The sequence below is a fragment of the Phalacrocorax aristotelis genome, chromosome 8 (genome assembly GCF_949628215.1).
Source record: "Phalacrocorax aristotelis chromosome 8, bGulAri2.1, whole genome shotgun sequence".
Classification (NCBI taxonomy): Eukaryota; Metazoa; Chordata; class Aves; order Suliformes; family Phalacrocoracidae; genus Phalacrocorax; species Phalacrocorax aristotelis.
The window spans coordinates 18,396,187-18,422,152 of NC_134283.1; the positions used below are offsets into that span (position 1 = coordinate 18,396,187).

The following is a 25,966-nucleotide window of genomic DNA, read 5'->3' on the forward strand; positions in this document are numbered from 1 at the left end:
ACAAGAAGTCTGACATGGAGTATAATGACGAACTCTTATCTTAAATTATATCCTAATATAGAAGCAACAGGTTGGAAGAACTGGAAGTTTATCTCTAGTTCTCTGCAAGCAAACTACAGAAGGAAGACTTAGAATGAGATTTCTTTTTGCCTCTGTGTGTATAGTCCTCCTAGGCACAATATCCAAGTGTAGGTAACTGACTGGGAATTCCCTTGTATTCCTGGAATTCTTATTTTTAGTCCTTAGGTCAGCTCAACAAGAGTTATGTAACTGCGCACCTAAAGAGCTTTTCCTATTTATATACCACTCTAGATAAAACTGCAAGCAAGCCCCTTCCGTGATTCGCCTTTCAACCACGCTAGACACGCCCTCATCCAGCTTTTTGCTCTTCCCTCCTGCTACAGGGAAACGGGTCTTGTAACAACTTTGTTGTTTTGTCTTTTAAGTATTTTAAAGTCCTTTAAATTCTTAGAAGTCCCTTAAACTTTTAAAGGACTCTTCCTTCAGCCAATATGAATGTAAAATGTTTTCTTTGTTAACTGCTACTTCTAAATTCTGATCTTGAAATTAATGCTTGGCATTCAATGCACTTTGCTTTCCATGATTGAAAAAATATTATGTAAACCCAGAGGGAAAGGCTTATCGGTAACTTTGTAGGAACGTATGTGCCTTATTAGCATATTCAAGTGATTCATTCGAGAATGGCTCGATGCGGAGTGCCTCAGGTTATGCTCGCCCTGTCCGGTGTCCACCTTTATTCACCTCTGAAAGGCGGGAATTCTTGCTCTCCCTGCTAGTACTGGGGCTTCAGTGCAAAATCTCGGGGTCATCAATAGGTCAAATTAACCAAAATCCTGGTCACACAGGCTCTCCCTACAGACAGGGAGAGCGCCTTGGCTGCCTACAAGCCGTATCTCGAGTGGAGGTATCCAACGAACGCCAAATGTCGCAATGAAGCGCAGGGACGTGTACGCGGCGGGGGCCCCGCTCCCGTGAGGTAACGCCGCAGCAGGAGTCCCGCCGGCGAGGCGAGCCCAGTTCTGCCTTCAGGCGCTCGGCCGCCCGCCACGCTCGTCACGAGGAAACCGTCGACAGCGACTGCGTAATCCCCTCCCGGAAACGTGCCGGACGCCTAAGATTGCCTTTCCCAGGGAAAATCCCCGCTCCCCCCGCGGCCAGGGGCCAGCATTCCGGGCGGGCGGGCGCCGCTTGCTGCCGCGGCCACTCCTCAACGGAGGCGCCGCCGGCAGCGCGGCCCGGCCTCTGCCGGAGCCTCCAGAGTAAACGCGCCCGCGATTGGTTTCTGCTAGCGAAGGGGGCCATATTGGATCGGCTCGCCCCGCCACTCACACACCATTTTATCGGCTCCGCAGCGGATTCTCCAGCCTCCCCGCCCCCGCCCGCCCGCTCATGGCTGCCCCCTCTCGTGGGGGCTGCGGCGTGAGACGAAGGTGTCTCGGGAAGGAAATTCGCACGCTCCCGTTTCCCCTCTCCACCTCCCGCGCACACTCCTTCCCTCCGTACACCCCTTCCCCTGCTCGCGTCCTGGCTCCGCCCTCCTCTTCCTTCTCCCCGCCGCCGGGCCCCCTCCGCCCGCCGCCGCCGCTCACACCCTGTTCTCTCCCTCCTTCTCTCTCCCTTCCCGAGGCGCCGTGTCAGCGAGCGGCGGCGGCCCCCGCGCGGGCGGCCAATCAGCGCGGGGGTGACAAATATGCAAATGTACCCCCCAGCCCGTCCCCGCGGGTTCGCTGGGGCCGGTGGGGTCGCGGCGCGGAGCGAGTGAAACTTGTCCCGCAGCGCCCGCCCGGCCGCCCCTCCCTCCCGGCCGCCCCTCCCGCCCGCCCTGCTTGCGCGGTGGGCGGCGGGGGGAGGAGAGCCAGCCAGGCCGCGCCGCCCGCTCCGCCGCCCCTTTCCCGGCCTGCGCCAGCCGCCCTGCCGCCCGGTAAGTGCCGCCTTCGGCCAGCGGCTCCCCGGGGGGAATCCCCATGGGGGGAGGGGAAGCCGCCGCCGCTCCCGCCGCCGCCTCTGAGCTGCCGCGTCTGCCTGAGGCCGCCCCGGCGGGGAGCTGTCAGGCGCGGGGCATCTCCTCCGCCTCCTCCTCCCCGCGCGTGTGTGCCTCCTGCCGGGCAGCGGCGGCGGTTCCAGGCGCTGCCACCGCCGCCGTGTAATGGCGAACCCGGCGGTGAGTACGTGCGAAGGGGACGGGCTGCTCCCCCGCCACCTCCGGAGCAGGCCGCGCACCAGGTGCCGGAGACACCGGCTTGCCCCGGCGTCCTGTCAGTCCCACCTCCCGCTGGGGAACGGCGCGGCGCGGCCTGCTCGGGCTCTCCCCGCCGCCGCGCCTTGACCTGCTTCCGCCCCGCGCCGCCAGCGGCGGCGGGCGCGGGGCTCCTCGCCGGTCCCTCGCACCTCTCCGGCGGAGGTGGGAGGAGGGCGGGGGGTGGCGGCGAGGCGAGCGTTTCCTCTGGGCGGCGGGGGTGGAGCGGGGCAGGATGGTGGTGGTGGCGGCGGCGGGGCGGGGGGGGACGCTCCCAGGGATGCGGTCCCCCCTGCCCCCCTCCTCCCGGCCCCGCCGGGCCCGCGGTGGGGGGCAAAGTTTGGAGGGGAGAGATTGGGCCTTCCCCAGGTAGTGGGGCTGGGGAGAGGCTGGATGTCCTGTCCCTGGCTTCCTGCAGGTAAGAAGACGGCAGGCTGATGGGAAGAGGCCTTGTCTTCTCGGGGTAGTCGGAGGAACAGGCTGAGTGTCCCTGTCTCCCCCAGCGAGAAGGTGGCGGTGCGAGGAAAGGGGTGGGTGGAGGAAGGCAGAGCAAGAATATCTCCAGCCACCGTACAGGAGGGGGGCTGCGTGGCAGGGAAGGGATGTGGCACCCTCCCAGGCAGAAAAGTGGGAATGTTGGACCAGGTTTGTTGCTATGCAAGGTAATAGAGCTGGGCAGAGGGAGGAATGAAAATAATTTCCCAGGGCAAGTGAAGCAGTAGGAAAAAAGAGGAGCTGAGTTTGGCAGCCTGCTGGCTTGGATCCACGACAGCAGAAAACGTGGGAGCTGGGGAAGGGAATATGGAAGGGGAGGGTTGGCATTGGGTGAGGTGTGTCTGGGAGAGATGGAGGTGGGCATGCAGTCTGCTGTCCTTCTGGGCTGGAACACTTCTGGGGTGAGGAGGACCGGTGGCGCATGGCTGCAGGTTCCCGCTGCATGGGCGGAGGCTTAAAAAGGGACTTGGCTGTGAAAGTGCAAGGTTGGAATTTTTGGACTAGCATTTTTCAGGTAGGGGCCATGAGCTGACTTCCTTCAGAGATGACAAGAGAATTTTGAGGCTAGCTCGGTACTGTATGTATGTAGCACTGGGTGGATAGGTGGCATGCATCTTTAGTGGAGAAATCATGCTACTTCCTAATGAGGCTTAAAGCACTGAACTGTTAAAACCTCTTCATTCCTTCTTCATGCACAAATTTTTGTGAACGGGGATAAAAACCAGGTGAAGAGAGTCCATAATTCTCATTTGGCTTGACATCGAGGTTGATGCATATACTTTCAGTTCGTCAAAATGGTTTGCACTCCTCACTGTCTTTGCATCACAACTGTGTTGAATCTTTGGCAACTAAAGACTTCCTTCAGTTTGTGAAAATTGTTTAACTTCATTAGTGCAAGAAAATACCGCTTGGTCTCCTTCCCTTACATAGAAGAGATCTGAACCCTTTAGTGTTAATAATGTGTGCTCATGGGGGACAAAATAACAATCTGTGTAAAGGGTTAAGGTTTCTAGTTCTTCTCTTGTGTCTTTTCTGAGACTTTGTAAGAAGTAGCTCTAAAAAGTAATCCTCCTCTCTGAGGTAAACTGGGCCCATCAGTCTTAAGAGCTCTCTGCATCTCTTTTTAAACCTGTATCATTTGACACCATCAAGTTCCCATTGGGCAGTTGTGAGGTAAAGTAATTATTTTACCATGTTTTACATGTAATCATTTGTATGCAAATATAAATGTTTAGCATTCAAGGCAGAATATTAGCATTCAGCTATTTTTGAGCAATATCTGGATTTTTAGCCTGGCTCTGAGTTTTAATTTATTGGTACATAGGTCAACCTTTTGCTAGTTTCTTTTGCAAGATAAATATTTCAAAATTAATAATTACTCCTATTTTATACTTTGTTAACTGTTAAAGAATTAGTAGCAATTAGTATTTTTTGGTTTTACCTACTCACAGTTTCTACGCACCCCCAAAACTAAGAATGACTTTTAAATTTTTCCTGTGTCTGGCAGATGAGGCTTCCAAAACACTGTGGACTTCAATGCCCAATTTTTGTAAACCAAAGAGCAAAAATTAATATACATGTTCTTGAAAGTTCACCAGTTCAGGGATCCATGTGCCAGGCCCTATGTGTACATAGGGGTACACAGAGAAGTTAGTGGGAAGTAAGGTAGGATGTGATAGGATGTCAGGTATCAACAACTCTGTGGATACTGCCAGTTTGTGAACTCTCTGACCTTATAGTAAATGTGAAGTGGCTTTGTGTCTGTCGTCCCTCGTCTGTCGTCCCCCCCCCACGCCCCCATTGGTGGGTAAGCTGCATCAATTTACTTTGCATTTATAAGACAATAAGGGTGGGCACATAGGTAGTTACAATGCGTCTGTGCTGGTTTAGTTTGTGCTAGCTTGTTTGTGTTTAACCAGGTAGTTCAATTTACAAGAATTTATGCTGCTTTTCATTATGATGGTGTCTTAACTTATTTCATTGAGAGTAAAGCTGTCATTTTTACTGTACAAAGAACTGGAATTTTCAGTCTCATAATTTTTCATGAATTTGGAGGAATCTCAGCACCTACTCGTTTAACATGAGCTGCTGATGCTAAATGCTCCTGAAGATAAGTCCAAGAATTCAGTCGTGGAGAAATGTTGATGAAAGCACAATGTGATTTTTAAAAAGTACTTTTAGTGATGTTATCTAAAAGAGGTATGACATGAACCACTACTGAGAGACTGTAGAGGCCCTGAAACAGGCATTGATCATTTGTTCCCTCTTATGAGAGACAAGGTAGTGATGTGGGCAGGTAAAAACAAAGAGACTGACACGCTGGTTTGATTCATGCAGCCCGTAAAGTAAATAGAAGCACTTTTGTTCTTACTTGCTTTATATGGTTAATTGTAAGATTATGCTTTTCGTATATATTACAATTTTGCAATACAGTTTTTCCCTATAATCAAAGTATATATATCCTTCAAACACTTCAGAAATACAGGTAAGCTGGACAATCAAGTGTTTAATGGGTCAGGGTTCCTTACAGTGCATTTTTAAATTCTATATCAGTCTTGTAGAAATAAGTGTCCAAACGCTGCATTGTTGTCTGTCTTTGATGCTTTTCATGCAATTTAGGATGAGGAGAAGCTGGATCTGGTGGAGATGAATGGCGTGATCCTATTCATCATTGGATTGCAGTATTCTACTTCTTTCTACCCCTGTACATGAACTAAATTCTCAGCAGTGTTTGGTACTTATGTTCATAAATCATCCAGTTGAAATATTTTTCTGTGTTTAACTGAAATCCGGTAACCCTTAGCACTCGGTGTCTTTTCTAACCAAACTAGTTTTGTAGATACTTTCTGTTCTTCCACTGACCTACCTTTATTTGTCCTTTTAATGGCCTTGGTTCTATCAAACTATGGAGCTTTGAGCTTAATGAACACTTAGAAATCTCCCAGTCACTCGAGCTCGTGTAGTGTACTCTCATTTTATTTTCTAGTGCTCTTCCTGTAGTTAGAAATGGTGCTTCAGGAATGCTGGGTATCTGCATACATAAAAATGGGTGATGGAGAAACAGTCTGTTTACTTAGTCAAGCCTTGAAGAATCAATAGTTAGCATTACTGGAAATATTTGAGAATATTACTGAAGTATTCTCTTTCCCCTTTTCAGCAAAAGAAACTATGATGCTAACAAGTAATTCTTTTGCTGATACCACAGCAACCGGAAAGAGTTTGCAGCTCTGTCTTTGGCTGAAGGAATAGCAGGGTTCTTATATTTTATCCGTCTGGCCAGTTCATAAACGTGAAAGAGAGCTGGCCAAAAGTCAAACAGGCTGAACATGCGATTTTCGCCTGCCTGCACTATTGTAAATAGGAGACCTTTTCTTAAGCAGTGTTTTTTTCTGAAGTAGTACTAGAAAGAAGTATAATATGGTTTACAATGCCATGGTTTTGAGTAAGTGTTGAAAACTTGCAGAAGACCAGCTCTAAATCAAACACTTCTTAACAATGTGGTTAGTGAAGCTATGCATCTTCCTAGTACTTTCAAAACGTGTATATAATACTATTCAGATGGATACACAGCTGCCTCTTAAAGAGCTTCAGTGATCAAGTAAAAGGCTACTTTTGGCAGCACCTTGGAACTGAGTTCCCCTTTCAGTGCTGTCTTTACGTTATGTTCACTTAGTAAGCTGCAAGAAACAAGTTACAAGGGAGGAAGCATTTTTAAAAAAACCTCAGAATTCAGCAGAAATACATTGGTATGACAGCGCATCTGTCAGCGAGCGAATGTGTAAGGATCTTAAACTTCATCCATGCAAATTACCAAAGAGATATCAAATACTAATGTCTTTAGGCCACCGATGTGCATGCATCTTTCTTCAAGATATATGTTTTTGTTTTAATTTTAAATCAACAGTTGAAATTTGCAGGAAGATGAAAAATGTTCCCATCCTTTTTTGGAAGACAAATAATAATTTTGACTTTGTTCTTTACCTGAGTCATATTAGAAAATGTAGTAACTCTGGTTACCAAATTATTTCCTTCTGCAGTGCATTCTTGGGCACTCTTCCTTGTGTTGCATGAGCAGTATTAAAAGGTTGGTTTACTCTTTTCTGTTCGTTGCTCAAATTCCTCCAGAATTTATTCTGCAAATGGCTTTTGAAGAGTAAATGATATTATTACATTTGATACTTAACACCCTAATGAAGAAACTTTTAAGCTTCAGAAAGATTACATCTGTATAATGGCATGAAAATCTACCCATCTGATATTCCATTTGTTAGAAGAAATCTTAGAATTAAATAGGATATATTTTTGTTTCCCGTTATTCTGTAGTAAATCCATTGTAGTTAGTGGATTCCACCAACATTAAAAACTGTGTTAGGTAAGACAGTGGGACTGATTCCATATAATATAGTGTTGCTGGTTTTAGCATGTAGTTTTTGAAAATATCTTTTGCTGGTTTTCAGAAGCTAAACTAAAATGAGCTTCCAGAGCCAGATTTTTTGGTGTTTAGGAATTAATTCATTGATACCCTTGAGGAGCAGATGAGTATTGTCCCATTTCACTGGGAGGCATTTTTTAAAATTCCACTTTGTCAGGCTCTTGGGGCAGAATATTGATGTCATAATAGAAGAAGTCTGGAGACTCCCTCTATTGCAAGTGAATTCAGTAATATGTTCTGAGTGTGCTGGAAGCCATGAAACAAGATGGAAAATATTGCTTTGCTTGGGTTATCAGTTCTAATTGATTTCTTAATTCAAGAATAGTATATTGAACAACTCACAAACTTGGAATGTCTTGCTTAATATGCTTGGGAGGGGCTTTTTTGAAAAACTTTCATATCAAGTCCCCTTAGAAATAGTTTTTTTTAAAAATTGAAAAATTGTATGCAGCCCTTCTCTGAAAGCTATAGATCTCTGTTGCAGATGGAATTCCTTATGTCAACTAACGTAGTATGGAGTGGGAAGTCTGAACCTGTTCTGTTCTGTAGAGTACTGTGGTAGTATCCTAATCTGGTTGTGTAAAGACTTGAAACTCTGCTCTTTTTTCCAAATCTTCACAGAGAACACTTATCTCTGTCCATGTCAAGTCTTCATAACCGTTGCTCTGTACTCCTAGGTTACAATCCATAGGCATCTGTAAAATAGACATGATCCTTTGCATTGTTCTAGCTGATACTTCCAGATTATAAACTTGCAGAGGTTCACAAAGATGCCTGTCAGGCTAGAACATGAGAATTGTTGGAAGTTAGTGTATAATCAGATTGTGAATTGAAAGAGGATTATGCTGTGAAGTCTCTTGTCTCTGATGGTTTGTAATGAAACCTTGGTTTAGGCCACATGTGAAAATGAGAAGGCTTTTTTTCTGGTTTTCAAAGCAGATGTTTCTCTACATATTTTAAGATGGCAGTGTAGTTCCTCAGGAAAGATACTGGAATTCAGAAACATATTTTGTAGGTCTAATTTAAGGTGTACTGCTGAAATTTATGACAACACTATAGAAACCCTGTAATGCTTACATCAGAAATCTGAACAGCACCAAGAGGATTTTCTTTTTAAACTTTCAAGGAAGCATGTGTAACCGTCTTCCTAGTGACCAGAAATAAACTATAAATTACAAATATGTTACACTGAATAGGTTCTAATTCTTTTGACAACTAAAGAGGGTAAAAGGAGACATATTCTGTGCAGATAAACAAAGATTTGTTGGCAGATCTCTTAAAGAAAAAAGTTGGTTCCAGTGGTATTCAAACCTGAAGAAAAGAACATTGAGAAGTTTTGCTATTACAAAAATAAGCAGGAACTCACTGAAGTCCTGAAATTTATGGAAGTCTTTACAGGTACATTTCGGAGAAGCAAAATGGCAATAATGTTTAAAGCACAGAACTAGTGACTTGTATATATCTTCCTTCAGTAGTCTTTTGGCCAAACCACTAAACTTCGCAACAGTTATTGTCACTAAAATAAACTGACTGGGAGATGCACTTTGTTTTCAAGAAGTTTCTCCAAACTTTTGGTGTCTTTCTGGCTCACAATCAGTTGTAGCAAATGAAGATGTTGCCATTCTCTATTATTATTGTCCCTTTATTGCAATTAATGCTCACAAAATAAAAATGACAAAATAGAATGTATGTATACACCTTAGCTGTTTAAATGCAAAGTTTAATGGGTTTGTTTAAACTAACAAGATGAAGGGTTAAAACTAAATTGGAAGACTATACACTGAAGCAGCTGATGCACACGTGCATGTTTTGTTCTGCAGTCTGTGCTTTGAGGGCAGTAACCTCTGGCAGAGGGGTGAAAAAGGTAGTTGAAAATAATAACTTGTTAAACTGCTGCTGTTAAATTTTCTAAATGTATTTGCAAAGACTGAAGGTCTAAAAGCACGCAAGGATTTTGTACAAAACAAAATTATTAATTTGTGATGTTTTAAAAACTAGAAATTGGGATAAAGTGGTTATTCTAAACTAACTGAAACGAATAGTTTATTTCCTGTTACACTAACGTGTATAAAAGTCTGTGTTTTAGTGTCCAAAATGAGAAAGATTACTACTGTTCAAAATTTTTATTAGTAATAGAAATGCTTTAGGATTCCATCAAGAATGTAAGGAAATCCATGTGCACTTAGGGAAATGTGTAGTTTTCTTTCGGTATTTTACAAAGAAACTGTATTAGTTGGGCTGTGGAAGGTAATATTTAAAAAACTTTCTAAGATAGCTTAGTGTGTATCTAGGCATGCTAATAACAAATTTAGTTCTGGTTCTATTTAATACAGTGTAAGCTTTGTCGTATAGAAGTGGATTTTCCCAATTCAAGATTTGAAAGAAAGCATTAAAACTCTCTTCCAAAGAAGGAAACTGAGAGAATATTTTTTTACCATGTCACTTAACAGATATACATACATATATATTTTTAGATATAGATAATCAAAAGTTCACATGCAGTATAGCTTATTTGAGAATCTGTGGAGCTAGATCCCATTTTGCTTCTTAAGAAAGCTTTGAGTTTCTTTTGTGTGTGTACTCTTTTTGGCACTTAGTATAAGCATCAGTGATTCTTCCACTGTCTGAAGTATTTCTTGTATTTTATACCTAGAATAATATATCATAGATCTGGAGAATGTATATTTAGTTATGTATGTTTTTTTTCTTCTTTTCAACATAGGATTTTTCAAACTTTTAAGTACTCCACAGTTGTCTCCATATTGGAAGCTGTTCAAGCAAGTGGACACTGTCCTAAAGAGTAAGAAACATCTTTTTTCTCTTTATTTTGAGGATTCACAAAGAATCCAGTTGAGGAAGGATCCAAAATTATTTGGATCATCAAGAACTTAAGGTAGTGTTTGTACGATCTGGTAGTTACAGGCAGATTAGATTTCTTTTTTTACTGTTGAACTCTTACAGCTAAGAGAAATTACTTGATTGCAAATATTGGATTTTTCTTTTTTTCAATTAAAAATAAATTTTTGAATGCCTCTATCCAGTTCATTTATGTATTGTAAAACCATACTACTATTGTTGAGTCAAAAAGAACAAAAGTTTAGGAATTAAAAATATATTGAAATGCTGCATGAAACCTGATAGTTAAATAATTTCAAACTTGATTCTACTCTCTGGATGTGAAGAGGACTTTTGCATGATGGGACCTCTATTTGCGTGATGGGAGTTCCAGTATAGAAAAAGAGAACAACTAGAGGAAGTTTCCTGGCTGTCCTGATACAAAATTCTTATCATTTCACATAGACAGCAAAGATGTGGAAGTAACCTTCACCTAAGTATGTGTTTGGGCACATGCTTATTTTTTATGAATTCTATTAAAATTTCTGCATATTATTTAAGTGTCCCTGTTAATGTACAGTAGAGACATTTTAGTTTAGCAATCTTGGAATAAGTCTTGAAGTTACTGAATAATAAAAGGATAAATGTAATCATTTATGTACCGAATTAGTACCAAATAAATTTTTTACTAGAACATTGCAGGCTTTTGATAGCAGTTATAACCAATTTATATCTTTGACATGTTACAACATTGTCTCAAAGATGTGGGGAGAAGAAATAATTTTTGTGTTAAAAATCTGCTTATTAATGCAGTGATATACGCTATATTATCCTTTAATAAAGATTAAAGGTTGAACTGTATTAATATTCTTGCAAAGGTGTTTAAGAGCTTGTCATCAAGAAACTATATTTAGAGAGGGAAATCTATATTTATTGAAATTGGAGGATGCTCTGTGCCTTGGAGAGAATCATTACATTTTTGAAAGGGTAGCATTGTTTATGTAAAAACACACTGGTCTAGAATATGAGTTTATATACTAACTTTTTGACTGTGTTTTAATGTTAGAGGGTGTTTTTGTTTGCTTTGAGGCTTCTACTGCAGGAGCAAAAGCCTTCAGTTTCACCCCATGCACACCTTCCCCATAAACTGTAATATTTTCAAGCCTCTTTCAGATTAGAATAGAGCCTCTCGAAGTTGAGCTCTTCTGCCCACTGTCAAGGCAAGGAATAGGATAAAACTGTCATGCAAGTATGATCCCCTAGAAAGGCAGTGTCAGTTCCTCTCAGCAAGTACACATTTCAGTATGTAATAGCATACTGCTGTTAAAAGATAATATGTACAGGGCTTTTTGCATTGACAGGTTTAAAACCTAACTGCAAAACCTTATTTTTTGGTTCTTATATTGTGTCTTAAAGTTGCCCTAAAACTTTTAGTATTCTGGCACAGACTGGCCTGCAACCTTAGAGGTCTGTAGGGTTGGGTTTTTTTTCAGTGGCCCGACAAAATGGGCACTTTACTTGTCTATTTATCAGACATAAAATGATAGCTACTAGCGATTGTGTATTGATTCTGGTGTTCTTGTTTTTACTGTATCTATTAAATTTCTGTGTTTAAAGAATTGCATTTGGATATATACTCCTGAAGTTGGTTATTGTGTGACTTGTTTACCATGTTTAATTTTCAGGTCTCTAATGATGAGGTATCCATCTGGATTTAAAGCACCTTTCTGAGCTTCTTCATTAAAGAGATGTGTTCTATATTCATGCGTAAGGATGTTTTTTATCTTGACTTGGGCCCTTTCTTAAATATATTGTGATACATTTTTAATTCAGAAGATTTCAGCAACTTATTTTTATGTCTTATAGGTTAATCAGATACTTAGTATAGGGTTCTTTAGGTGCCTGTGCTAGCTCTTAATTTTGACTGAAGCTAATTATTGAACTTTGGAATTCATATATCTAAATATCAGTACATTAACTAAATCACTCCAACTTAGTATTACAGATAAACAGCATGTTGGTATATAGGTGCATAATTTAAAAATTCATCTGTGATTTGAGATTCCTTTTCTGATATATTCAACAGTTCTACAGGCTTTAATTGGGTGTCTCTCACCATCCAACTTTGGAGTTTTGGGAAGAAAGAAACTCCGTCTTGGAAAGCAACAAAAGGAAAGGATGTGAATTTTGTGCAATTTAAAAGAACAACACTTTTTTTTATGATATAAATGAAATTTCATCTGAAGAAACTTTGTGGTCTTACACACCCCCACTTTAAAACAATAGAAACAAAACAACCACAAAAATCTCACTAGAAAATAAGATTTTTTTCTAAATGCTACTAGTATTTTTAATTTTTGTAGGTCCCTAAAACAGCTAAGATTACTTCACGTATTACAGAAGTTGTTATAATGTGTTCTTTCCATATATTGAGCACTACTTGCTGAAATATCACTTTGAGACTTCATATATTTAACTTGAGTTAAAAATTAATGTTAAAGTATATCTCTTAAAGAAGTATAGTAAGTGGTCCAAACATGCTGTGGGACTTTCTGGTATCATGCTGTTTTAAACAGAGTTTTTTGTGATATACTTTCTCTTTGGTGTGGTTTTGCTCTGTTCAGCTTAAGCAAAACTGCTCTCAGTAAAGAAGCTGTCCCATTCACAGTGAAGGCAAACATCTTTGAGAATGGTAGAAATTTGTCCTTAGCTGCATTGGAAGATGGATTTTCTTTTCAAGTGAAATGTCATTTGTCATGTTTGGTGATTTGAACTTCCATGAATGACCGTAACAATTGACAGTTACTAAATATTTTTTTTTCTATAGTTCTTTAATATTTATTTCCCAGAGGCTACCTGCTTCAGGAGAAAGGAGAAGAGGTGGTAGAAGGGAGTTTGTGCATGTCTGGGGAGTAGAGGGGGAAACAGTGACGTGACATGTTTGGTGCAAGCAAAACAAGTGTAGGTATGAGATCAGGCTACTCCGAATTAATACGGCAAACGCACACAAGCTAGTTTGTTCCAGTTTTATGCTTTTACTCGAAGTTGGAACTGTAGCCATGTACTGGAAGCGAGTTCTGGGAATTTAATTTAGGACTGTCAACTTCAAATCCTTTTCTTCCTAGTCTTCAAATCAAAATACAAGGTACTTGAGTTATCTTTTGAGTATTTAGCATAATGTCTGTGGACTCTGTAGGAGAACAGAATTCTAATCAAAACCGGTAAGCTGAGGGAATGATTTTACTAAAGGGATGGCTCATGACTCGAATAGAGTTATAAATGCATACTAATTAAAAGCAATTTTAAAATAAAATAATGCCTATTTACGTATATATAGTTGGATGTGTATTCTTTTATTTAATGAAACAGGCTACCCAAACAAGTTTTTTCCTAATTTTAGTGGTAACAATAAGAGCAAATGCATCTTTTCCATCCATATTTAGCTACAGATAGCATGGCACTCTTGTACAGACTTACTTATTCCTTTCTGTTAGGGAATAAGAGAGTTCATCTCTACTAAATGCCTAGATGTTCTTTTCTTTCAATCTTCTAAATTTCTGGGATTTTGAGGAAATTGTGCTGTCCCTTTGTGCATTTTAAATTTAAGATGTACATTGATCCTTAAGTGTGTAATAGAATATCATTTATAGTGGTGCATCAGTGGGAAGTAACATCTGTATTATTTAATTTACTGCAGCTTTTTGAACTTGGCCAAAGCTTTAGTTATAATTAAATCTGACAAGTAATGGCAGTATAGTTGTCTTTTATTTTTAATATTGGTGAGGGAATTTCTCAATTGTTTCCAAACATTATGCAGAAGTGATCATTTTTTTTGAATATCTGTTTCTTAACGTGCTGTGTTGTCTACCTCATTTGACAGAGTGTTCCATCTGCTAATAAATGTGCAAATCATGCAAAGCCACAAACCTGTCACGCTGTTGTATGCTATGTAGAACTTAGCAAATATAGTGATTTTCTCAGTCTCTCCGGCAGACGTTGTGGTTGGAAGGAAGTCTGTTAAAAAGAACAACCCCAAAACAGAATACACACATACACCCCTCCACACCCACCCACCCAGACTGCTTTGCATGTGTATATTGTAAAACTCTTCCTTAGTTATGACTGTGTTTACTCTTTCTCTGTCCTTTACCTGTAGTCTGGATTTCTGTTGTCATGCAATGGTTTTATGACTTGAGTTTTAATTGCTTTTGTCTAATAACTTGTCCCTAGCTCTTTCTGAGATAGCTTCTGTTATTTGTCTGGACAGCTGTTGTTTTAACTTCTTATGTGAAAAAAGGCCATCAAAGTCCTGACTTCCTCTTATCTATGGAACTGTCACACATCAGTCATGTGAAGCAGTGATACTTAAGCCTATCAAGCTATAAAAGTGTGGATGTCATGGTAATGTGCTGAATCTTTACCTGATTTACTTCCTTTTAACTAGAGTAGCTTGTTTTCTATCATCACTTCATCAAAAGTAATCAACAGTGCCATAAATGAAATAAGACACATCGGTAGTTATTATCTTATATTTTACTGGTCTTCCACTTAATTTTTTTGAAAGCAAAATTTTATTTCTTTGTTGCATTGTTTTCTTATGTGTTCATTCTTTTTTTATGTATTCTGTAAAGTAAATCTTTCTTCCCTTGTGGTCTTTCAATCTTGTGCCATTCCATTCGTTTCTGCTCTTGCTTGTGTCTGTAACTACAGCTTGTCTTTTTACAGCTCAGATCTGCCACATGGTAATGTGGTATAAAAGGGGATAAACTCTTCAAAACTTTCAGGCTATCTATCTCTTCTTGGTGTTGCGTCTTCTTAAACCTTCATGGGCAACCAAAATGGAGGAAGTTTGTTTGTTTGTTTGTTTTTTTTTTTCCTCCCTCCCCCCTTTGCAAGTTGTTGCATTAACTGTGTTAGCTTGAAGCCTCAGTTTCCAAACCTAGCTCTTGTATTGATTCATTCTTCTTTCATGCACACTTAGGGAAAGGAATCAAATTGGGCTGAGTGTAGCCAGTTTCATTTCTAAGTGGTTTGGAATATATTAAGTAAAATTTGAAAAACTTAGTTTAAAAAAAAAAGTTATAATTACTGTAGTAGTAATGAGAGCTGCTTTTGCAGATTAAGAGGAACAATAACACTTCATTGATTTATTTTGTTTGTAATCAAACAGGCAGTTTTAGACCATACAGGATAAAACATTGTTTTTAAATCAAAAACAGGCGTTGCACTCGTAAGATCTATTCTAGTACCACTTCTCGTGTTCTAATACTTTGGTTTAAATATTTAATTTAAAATACATCTCTTAGTGTTGAGAACTAGTAGGTTAAAGAAAGTATAGGTGTTCACTTCAATCAATAGTGACCAGATGAAAAAAAACAAGAGCTGGGAGATGTTTCTATTCTGATTTATTCTGCAAACATTTGACTTAATGCTTCGTGGAACAAATGCTATGTTTTGTGTGAGACATCAAATGATACAGTTGGCAGTCAGAAATTTACTGTTTAAATTCTAGATGCTTTAACATATCCGAAGATGGCAAACCTTGAAATGTGTTTCATCTTAACTTGGGGGATACTATTGATGTTTCCTGGTAATTAATTTTAGGAAACTTTGTGCTATTTAAAAAAAAAAAAAAACCAAACCCAAACACTTTTTTTCAGAATAGCGAGACTAAGGTATGATATTGTTAGATAGCCATTAGATAGTACTTACCCTGTAGTAGTAGTAGTAGTTCCTGTTGATTAGGTTTCTACATAAAATCAGCTTGGTTGGTACAGAGTTGAGAGTTTAAAATACAAAGGGAGAAACTAAATACTAGTAAGAAATATTGCTGAATGCCTCTGAGTTCCATTATCTTTAAAACAAAAACAAAACCCAATGCAGAAAATTCTAAATTTACCAAAGTAAGTGTAGCTGCCATCATTTTCTATGTAAGAGGAAATAAGGACATGGAGGAGAGAATCACTTACAGAAGGCATGTAAAAAGCTTTCATCTCAGAACTTTTGTGTTTCACTAAGTTGGATGTGAGAAGGTAGGGGTTTTTATTAAGGAAGGGACAGAAAAATAGTACTTGTGTGCCAGTTAAGTTCAGAAATAATCACAATTTGCTTTTATATGCCTTCACAATTTGCGAACTGAGCATCTAATGTTTTTATATTCAGGTATAGCAGAGAAAAAGGACAATTGCTCAATAAATTTGGAAGACGGCTTTGTGTGAAGGGCTACAATTCTCCAAATCAATACCCTTGAATTTCCAAGTTAGGCTTTTATTTGGGCTGAGAAAAGAGTGATAGATTTTTATAGACACTGAAGAAAAAGGCTAGGGGTAAAAATACTTCTGTGGTCAAAAAACAAGGTGTCTTTGCAACAGAGTTGCATTCAGGCTATCTACAGAGGTATCCTCTCCAAAAGAGGTTTTTGTGTTGGTTTTTTGTAGGTTTTGTTTTGTGGTTTGGGGTTTTTTTTTTAAACTGCATGATCTCCTTTACAGAGAAGCTTTCTTGATCATGTACGTTAGTCTAATAAGCATTGGAGAGGTTTCTCAAATATCTAGCCTTCAGATTTCTCAGTTTGGAAGTTTATCTGTGCTATCCATCTTGCTTGGATCCTTGGAGTGAAGCTGACATCTTCAAGTTATGTTTCCTTTTTATACATACTAAGATTTATTTGCTTCATAAAGCCTTTGCATTTTAAAGAGAGTTTGTATTTGTCTCATTTCATCCCTTTTTTCCTTATGCTGAAAGAAAGTAGGAAAAACTAAGATGAAAAGTGTTTCTTGGGTTTTGAGCGAAGAAGCAGATTTCTTTGAGGCAAGCTCAGGGTTAGTGTTGCAACTGCAGTGATGCCAAATGTTACACATTTTTTTTTCCCCATTTTTCACTATAAAGGTACACAGTAGTCAATAAAACGTGAAGAGAATGTCTGGTACTTTTTTTTTTCCCAATACAGGGTTGTTGTAGTCCTGTTTGATTGTTCTAGGCCAGTATGTAGCTCTAGTTGTTAATTACAGTAGAGTAGCTGGCCCATATGTCACCCTACGTTTAAAAAAAAAAAAATAAATTATACATCCTATTGTATCTATATCACTAAAGATGGAAGAAATCTCATTGGGGTGTTTGGTTGTTGGTTTGGTTTGGTTTTTTCCTTCAAATTAGCACAAATCTTGTCTAGACTGTGCTAGAAAGGTTGGACTAGATGATCCCTGAGGTCCCTTCCAACCTGGGATTCTGTGATTTTGTGATAGAAATGTAAAAAAACCTAAAACGATGCCACATCATCTACCTGGATCCTGATGTTGGTTTATCATCTATTGGAAGGTGTTTGATACTAGGAAAGTCATACTTCATCATTGTGTTGCTTTTAATCATAGGCAGACAACTTAACCGTGTTAGAAGATATTGGGGTCTAATTTATGTTAGTGCTTCCTTTAACTTGGGACCTGAGGAAGTCCTAACTTTAAGCAATAAGTTGTGCATGTGTCATCTGGAATCCACAGCTACTTTGCTTTGCTAAGCTGTCACCTTCCTAAGCTTCTGTGCCTTTTTTATAGCATGCTTGTTCTCTATACTTATAGTAATTAACACTCATACCAATCCATACTTGATAGATGTCACCAATTGGCATCTTTCAGTGTGATACAGGATCGATCTGTCCTCCTTGTGTGTACGCCAGAACTTTGATATACCCAAAGCCTCAACAAGGTTTATTAAGGCTTTGTTCTGACTATGGTCACAATGCTTTCAGTGAACTAGGAGTATAAGTAAACAGGTTTTCATCTGCTTGTTGAAGACTATGTTGTACTTAATAGGTTCAGCATGAACCTTGTCCATCAGAGAATATTCCAGATTTCCAGGGTGTCCATTTCTGTAAGGATTGTATACTCGTTTTATTCCTAGGAGAATTCATTTGTGAAGAATTGCAATTGAAATGGAGGAGGAGAGCATGAAAGTGAGCTTTAGTAGTAGGGTCAGGAATTAAAAACTGTGGCTGTTTTCTTTCCTTCTTTCTTTCTAGTAATTAGAAATATATATTGGCAGGAAAAAGGAATGGTATTCCATGAAGATGCTCATTTAAATTGATTGCTTCTCTATTCTAGAGGTTTAGTAGTTATCTTGGGAGGTGAATGATCAGAGATCATTCATTTCCCATTCTGTGATTACACTACGAATGTGCAAGTTTTTAGGCTGAAGTTAAACTAGCCATCCTTCTCAGCTCCTCTTCCCTAAAATCCCTGATTGCAGACTAATTTGTTGATGATCACTCAGTGAACTATGAATAAATAAAAAAGAAAACCAACTTGTGTTTCAAAACTCTGTGTGTAACCTCTGTTGTTGATCTGAAGGTAGTTCTTTTCCTGTGTTTGTCTATGACTGTATCACTGTATTCATCCTCTTGTCTTGAAGTGAGATAAAATACAGCTTTTCACAATCTTACTTAATGCAACTTATGAAAAAAAGTATCTCAGCTTTTCCTGTTTTTAAAAGTAGCTTATAACCTCTCAAGTTCCTTCTTAAAACATACAGAATTATTGTGTACAGAATTGTGTAATACATAATTTTATCCATTATATGATTTCTTTGTAGAAAGAAATTTTAATTCTGGACTACTAAAAAAACCACCATTCTGTTACAATTTGATAGTTTTAATGAAAATGGCAAATGAGAACCTAAAAGTGTGCTTAGGTAATAGAGCAAAGCAAATGGGAAAAAAAAAAAAGCCATTACATGTAAAACATCAAATATTACTTCAATTATGTAAGGTACAAAAAAAAAAAAAACCAAACCCAAAAAACAATAAATGCTGCACAGGGCATTGAGTATAAGCAAAAATAACTTAATAGGTTTGTGGTTTAACGTCGCTGTAAAGTTATGAACAAATCATGAAAAATCTGTAAAAGTGTTGGGGAGGGAAAGAAGCAATAAGGAGAATCATGAAAGTAATTTTTCTCTTTTTTTCTCCCCCCCTTTTTTTTCCCCTCCCATAGGATGCTTTAACACTTTAAGACGAATGTTTCATCAGAAGCACCAATGGATGTTGGCATGCCGTGGATAAGGTGGTGACTGCAGAGAGCTAAAATTCACTCCATTTGGAGTTGAGAGAAAAAGCAGTACAGAGCTATCAAGATGACTGATCCTATGATGGATTTTTTTGATGATGCCAATCTTTTTAGTGAGACCTTAGAAGGTTTGTCAGATGATGCCTTTGTTCAATCTGGACCTGTTTCACTTGTTGATGAATTGAATTTGGGTGCAGAATTTGAACCTTTGCACATAGACTCATTGAACCATGTGCAAGATTCTCAAAGTCAACAAAAGATGAGTGAGTTTGATCAGCTGAATCAGTATGATTCACTGAAACTTCACTCAGTAAATCAGTCTTTTAATAGCTCAGCTGACAATGTCTTATCACCACACTCTCAATTCAGTTGTTCACCAATTCATCCGCAAAACCAGTCTAATGGGATGTTTCCAGATGTGGCTGATGGTAGTCCTATGTGGGGCCATCAAACTGCCACAACTGTTTCAAATCAAAATGGGTCACCCTTTCAACAAGGACATTCTCAGTCTATGCAGCAAAACAAAAGCTTTGTAGCACACCATGACTTTGCCTTATTTCAGGCTAATGAACCGCAGCATCAGTGTGCCTCGCTACGGTCGCAGCAAAGCAGAAACAACACAGGGCAAGATGCTCTGAGTGAGCCAAAAGACTTCATGGAAGTTAACGTTTCTACTTCTCACAGAGTCAGTGTTAACCACCCACCTCCAGTTTCTAATACATCGACTTCACAGCAGCCTATGTCTGTTCAACAGTTTTCTCAAACTGCAAGTGCTTCAGTACATTTTTGTGGGAATCAAGAAGGAAATTTTGATGGACGGTCCCCATCTATTACTCCATGTTCTGTCAATAATAGCCAACAATTTTCATCTCCTTATTCGTACTCTAATAACCACATTTCTACTACCAGCCTTCTTCAGTCTACAACAGCTCTTTCTACTAGCCAGCAGACGCACTCTATTTCTGACTTCACTGGAAGCGATGCCTTTACATCTCAAACAGGGACCAAGCAAGAAGCAACTGAGCACATGTTGAATCCTAACACACCTTTGAATTCAAATAGTTTTCAAATGTTGCATTCTGCACATCCTCAGGGCAACTTTAGTAGTTCAAAACTCTCTCCTGTGAATATTAATTTTCCAGGTTCTGCTGGTTCTGCTTCTCAGATAAGCCATTTCACTGACCCTATCGAAAGCAACGGTTTTACATCCTTAGATGAGAACTTACTTCATCAGGTTGATACTCATAATGAACCATTTACAGGGCTTGACCCAGATGACCTCCTTCAGGAAGACCTTCTGCCACAGTTTGATGATTCTGCATTTGTTCAGGATAGCACAACTCATGTTTTGGAGCATGACCTAGAAGAACACCATATAACCCCACAGCAAGTAACCCAGTCATCCGATCTTGTTCGGGCACAGTCTCAAAGTCAGATCCATCCTTGGCATTCTTCAGTTTCTAATCAGCATTTGCAAGACAGAAGTCGTCTAACCTTACAAGGACAGGTATGTAGGGATTTGGGGGACGGGGGTTTGAGCTGTTTGATTTGTTTGATCTGGTGAAATGAATAATAGTGATTGGTGCTTGTGCCAAAGCATGATGCCTGAAGTCTCTGAGCTGTTGTTTGAGCCTGAAGAAATCTAAATGACTGCTAGTTTAGGGAATTAAAAACCCCAAAACCTGTTGATGAGGATTTTGCTTTCTCCTGTTGTTTTCTTACCATTGTAGAAAACAAGACTTACATGACCTGAAATATTTATTTGGAGAAAATGGTGTCAGTCCTTCTGCTGCTTTTATTTCCCAAGTACGGCAGAGAAAATGGGCTATTTTATGATTTTAGTGCAAATATAATGGCTTATTGTCTGTTAAAGTACTAATAATAACATATTTTTAAGAGCTTTAATAAGGTTTGTTTGGCTGATTTCCTGCAAGAATTGCACTGGTTTTGTTGTTACTTGGTCCTTTGCTTGGCATCTTTGTGCTCGTGCTCATTGGCTAAAAAGACAAACTAGGTTTTGGTGTTGACATGTAATAATAGAAAACATATAAAAGGCTATGCCTATGTTTGATTTTGTAACTTTCAGCTAAACCAAAAAACTCTGCCATTGTTGTAGTGTAATGTGCACATCTATTACGAGTAGTAAAGCCCTCCGCATGGAGGATAAGATAGCATAAAAATTATATTGTACTTTTTTTAATGGCATAAAGAGAAACTTGGCAGACAGCGTTTTTCAGATTATCTGAGAAAATTGTGGGGGCGCTGAAGAGTTCAGAAAGACAATCCTTCAGTCCTTCGACCTGTTTCTTGCAAGTGCTTTCTCGTAATATACATAGCATATTGATTTTTCAAAGAGTTTTGAGATACTAAGAGTTCTGACATACTAAGTCCACTTTTTTTCTTTAAACAGTGGCCTTTATTTTCACCTGTATCATCATGTCCTCTTTTATAGGAAGTGTGTGTCAGTAAATTGAAATATAGACTGGTGCTTCTGGATTGCTGTGGACTCTTAGGAGAGTAGTTAAGCTTTTCAAAACCAAACAAAATAGGGCAAGCAAAGTTTATTTTTTCACAACACTGAAACCAGCAAAAGCATGTTTTTATTACAGCTACTGAGGTTTCTACCTCAGTATATGTGAGATTCTTGCCGATCTTTCAGCTCAAAACATTCCAAAATCCAAAGAAAAAACCGTCTTGAATATAGGAGAGACTTACTAACCAAAGGCACAAATAATTATTCTCTCAGCTTTTAAAATATATTGATCTTTAATGCTATTTCTATGGTTTTGGAGATTGGTTTGGTGGCTTTCTGTTTTAATGCTTGAGTGTTATCAGTGACTGCGTTACCTGTAAGTTAATACCTTAATATTATCACAGTTTGGCACTTCTTGGTAACTTCTAGCCCAAATTTGATTTGATAGGAATGACTGAAACTTATTCAGTTAGATGGTTTGGCAGAAGGAGCTGTAGCTTCTGTGTGAGAAACGCACATATTCAGCTGCCATTGCTGGTTATCTAGGGTTTGCAAAATTGTGAGATTCTGAAATCCATGTACGTGTGAACAGTGAATGCAGGAATTTTTATTTTAAACTCTTGTTTTAAATTCTAGTAGGAATTTAACTTGTATGTGGGAAAGGAGAGGGAATATAAATGTTTTATAATTTTCAATCTGTGCATTTCAAAATAGAGGCAACTCTTAGTATCAAATAGATACATGCAGACAGCTTTAAAAAAGTTGTAATAACAGTATTACTTCTCTATATTCTTGCTACCAATATTCTCTCTGCCTGAGAATATAGAATGCTGTCTTATTGGAATGAAATTTGTTAGGAAGGAAAAGAACTTATTTACTGACTCTTGCTTCTACTTAGTTTGCAGGACACAGGCCTGTGAAGGAGGCAATGTAACACCTCCTGGCCCCCCTCCCTCTCCCCCCCCCCCCCCCCTTTTAATTTCGTCATTAGTGCAGAGATAAGAGTTTAAACATTTAATCTTTGGTCTTGATTCAGTAGATTGCTTCTCCATTACAACTTCTGCTTATGTTTGTGTAGCGTGTAATTTTCAATTCCTACTAGTGAAACCTTTTCTGTAAAGTTGTGGTGTGATGTTAACAGAACATGTATATGGCTGTGTATTTGAGATAAGCTTCATTAACAATGATGCAGTAGATGCATTCTGTTGGTTTCGATAAACATTTCTTATTTTTTAGGTCAGGGAGGGGGAAGAAGAGAGCACAGCCCAAGTAGCTACTCTTGTCAGTTATCTCAGTAACCTAGAGACATGTGGTATAGCAGCTACTAGTGAAACATGATCCTGTTTAGTGTACAGTACTGCAGAGGGAGCAGCACCCAAGTTCCCTGCCAGCAAGCGGAGCAGTGGAGCCCAGAGCTGCGAACAGTGGCATTGAGGCTATTGGTCTCCCATGAGCATACTTGGGGTTAAGGGTGAAAAGGAAGCGGGTTCCAGGAGAAGTGGGGGTGGTGAGAAATCCAGGGGTTAGTGTCATTTGTGAGGAGCATTTGGGATACAAGCCAGGCTGCGAGAAGTAGGTCTAATAACTTTCTGGTGCTGTGACTTCTCTGCTGTATACGTCAGAACCATTCAAGACTTACTTTGATCTCGCTGACATCAGTTTTAACGCTTTGATTTTTAACTAGCAATAGAGGGAAAGTTCTAAGGCCTGTGGACAGTGTTTTAAGTTCTTGGGGGCTTGGGTTTGGTTTTTATTGTGGTGTGAAGACAAAGCAACTTTACTGGACTTAAACTTTTTTTACATTTTTTCCGCTGGAACTTTGACATGAAATGGACAGAAAGCAGATAGCTGTAAAACTGCTTTGTTTAGCTTTTACTATTTCAAGGCTATGCAATAAATAATATAAATTGGATTCTGACCTTGTGTTTGTGTAATCGGACAGATGTTTAATGTTTCCTTCAGAAACTGATTGTGAAGTGGTAGCTGTCGACCTATTATGAGGAATGAGGTGATGGGGGAGTGACAGAAGTAAACAATGTAGAAGCTTCTTTAAATCAGCAGTGTATGTAATATGAATAGTAGTAGAAAAGTATGGCAATTACTGAAGTTAAGAAGTGTTTTAGATCTGTCTTTTGCCTGATTACAATTCTAAGAGGGGTTTTCGTTCTAATTCTCACTTCTGTTCTTTGATTGCTTTGTAAAACTTAAAGTTCAGCATGAGTTTGTTCTGTGTGAGCTTTTTACAAATATGTCTGTTAACCAGAGAGGAAAAAGGTGGGGTAAGGGATGGGGAGGGAATATTGGTCTTAAACTGGTTGTTTTTAGGCTAGGAGTTAGATGCAAAGGGATTTTGATCACTTTCATATATAATACTTCAGGTCAAATGTTTATTGTTTAACAAGACAATGTCTCATACTGGCTTTTGTACACATTGAGGAAACAATTAGTAGTGAATTTAATTATTTTCATCAGTTTGATAATTGAGATTTTTTTCAGAAAGGGAAACTTTTGTTTTATGAAATAGTTAATGAACTGCAGCTATTGGAATGGACCCAACATTAGACATCCAAAGATCTTTACTTACAGTTACGCTGAGGTTGTTTAATATTAAGGAAGAACATAAAATACTTTTCTGTTATTTGAGAGCAAGCATACTCATATTTTGCTTGTACAGCTATTCTTTTGATAGAAATTAATTAAAAAATAAATACAATCTGTTCAGTGTAATAATAATACAGAATTAAAAACAATCTAGAATGTGTTAGGCTGCTATTACACTTTTATGCCTGCTGTAATTAGATTATAATTGTAAATAAACTGTGCCTCAATTTTACATCATGCATTTTTCATCAGAGTTAGAGAACAGAAAGTGAAGAAACACTGAAGATTCGTGTAGCCTCAGCTTTGACTAATGTAACACTTGTGATCTTTTTAACTCCACTCTCAAACTGCTTTGAGTTTGCTAAAGCTAAATAATCTATTCATTTTTCATAAAGTTGAGAAAAAGACAACCAAAATACAGGCTTCAACATTCAGTTCTGCATGCTTAGAAGAAAAAGGAAGTTGGAAAGATAATCTAAGTATAAACTGTCCTAAGACAAGTTTGCAATGATCTGTGTATGTTATTTTGTAATAAGAATTTTAATCTCTTCTGGCTGCATACATGAAAGCAGAATAATTGAGATGAAACTGGAAAATAGTATTCCATTAATAATTTAAGTGCTATAGGACAAGGTGGTGGTCTCGGTTCTTAAGTCAGGTGAATCTTTTTTTTCCCCTTTTGTGGCTAAAAGTTTGGCACCTAACTTGATAATTCATTATATTAATGAATTCCAGTATCTCAGATCTGACTTTTTTTTTAAACTAACTTGAAACATGCAGGTGCTTTTGTGCTTGCAGGTGCGAGCTTTCCTACCACTTGGTTTATAGCAACAGATGACACTGTATTTTTGGAGACAGGTTGTCTTGCCCTTGTTGAAAGTTTAGGAAAGAAAGTCTTGGCACTGTAGATGATTGGTTGGTGTCATACCCTGGGACATCTGTATATATCAGAATGGCATAACCTCATATATATGAGTGTATCATCAGAGATGGAACTAGGTTTCACCTGATCAAAGTCCAGGCTTATGTGCCGCTGAGATGCACGTCCTGAATAGCCAGGGGCATTTCACCGCTGACTGTGTTAGGAGATGCCTCCTTTTAACATCAGTTCTAAATTGATTGTAGACAAGTATCCCTTGGATTATTCCACTCGTAAACCTCTTACTCTGCTGTTGGTTGGTGTTCTGCTTGTATGTGAAATCTTGCTCTGTAAAGTTTCTTATGAGAGAAGTAACATAGTAAGCTAGTATGGTAGGTACAACAAGCCAATTTCTTGATAGATGCAGTTATGGAAGATGTATAAAAGTCAATAATATAGTATTTGTCAGAGTGTATTCCCTACATTCTGTATAGCTTAATTTCAAGTGACCCTTTAATGAGAAATATTTTGAAGTATTGAACTGATCACATTATATATAAAATTCTTTGTAGAAGAGACTGGCTCTTTTGCATAGTAAGTTTACAGGTTATGGCTCCTAAGTGATATTACAATACAAGATTGTAAAATTATGATGCTGTTACATTGCTTGTGAAGCAATGGGTGACAATTTTCAGTGGGGCTGAGCATAATAAAATACACATCTCAAAATTTGTTCTACTTTGCATCATCAGAAAACTGAAATCTAGCCATCTGTTTCAGTGTGGGGGGGGAGGGAGGCCATTAAAAATCATCTTTTGTAATCTTGAAATATAAAAAACCACCCCACCCCCAAAAAAAACTAACCAAACAAAAAAAAAACCACCCACCAAAACCCAAACCAAAAGAGCCCTAAAACCTTGTTCTTTTTCCTAAAATGCTTCATAGTGCTGGTATAGGT

The 25,966-nt window shown here is 39.0% G+C and overlaps 1 protein-coding gene across 5 annotated transcripts in view; it reads left to right on the forward strand.

Annotated features, from left to right (window-relative positions):
• The first annotated feature begins 1,656 nt into the window (after positions 1 to 1,656).
• Positions 1,657 to 25,966, forward strand: part of CHD9 (chromodomain helicase DNA binding protein 9) — a 97,714-nt gene continuing 73,404 nt past the window's right edge. For 3 of the 5 annotated variants that reach the window (XM_075101597.1, XM_075101601.1, XM_075101600.1), the window contains exons 1-4: positions 1,742 to 1,942; positions 9,907 to 9,984; positions 11,705 to 11,786; positions 19,004 to 20,582. In XM_075101597.1, the coding sequence (XP_074957698.1) occupies positions 19,143 to 20,582 (1,440 nt within the window). In that variant the 5' untranslated portion in view covers positions 1,742 to 1,942; positions 9,907 to 9,984; positions 11,705 to 11,786; positions 19,004 to 19,142. Of the gene's footprint in view, positions 1,943 to 2,051; positions 2,183 to 9,906; positions 9,985 to 11,704; positions 11,787 to 19,003; positions 20,583 to 25,966 lie in introns of those variants that run through there. The other 2 variants (XM_075101598.1, XM_075101599.1) reach the window with 2 other exon arrangements.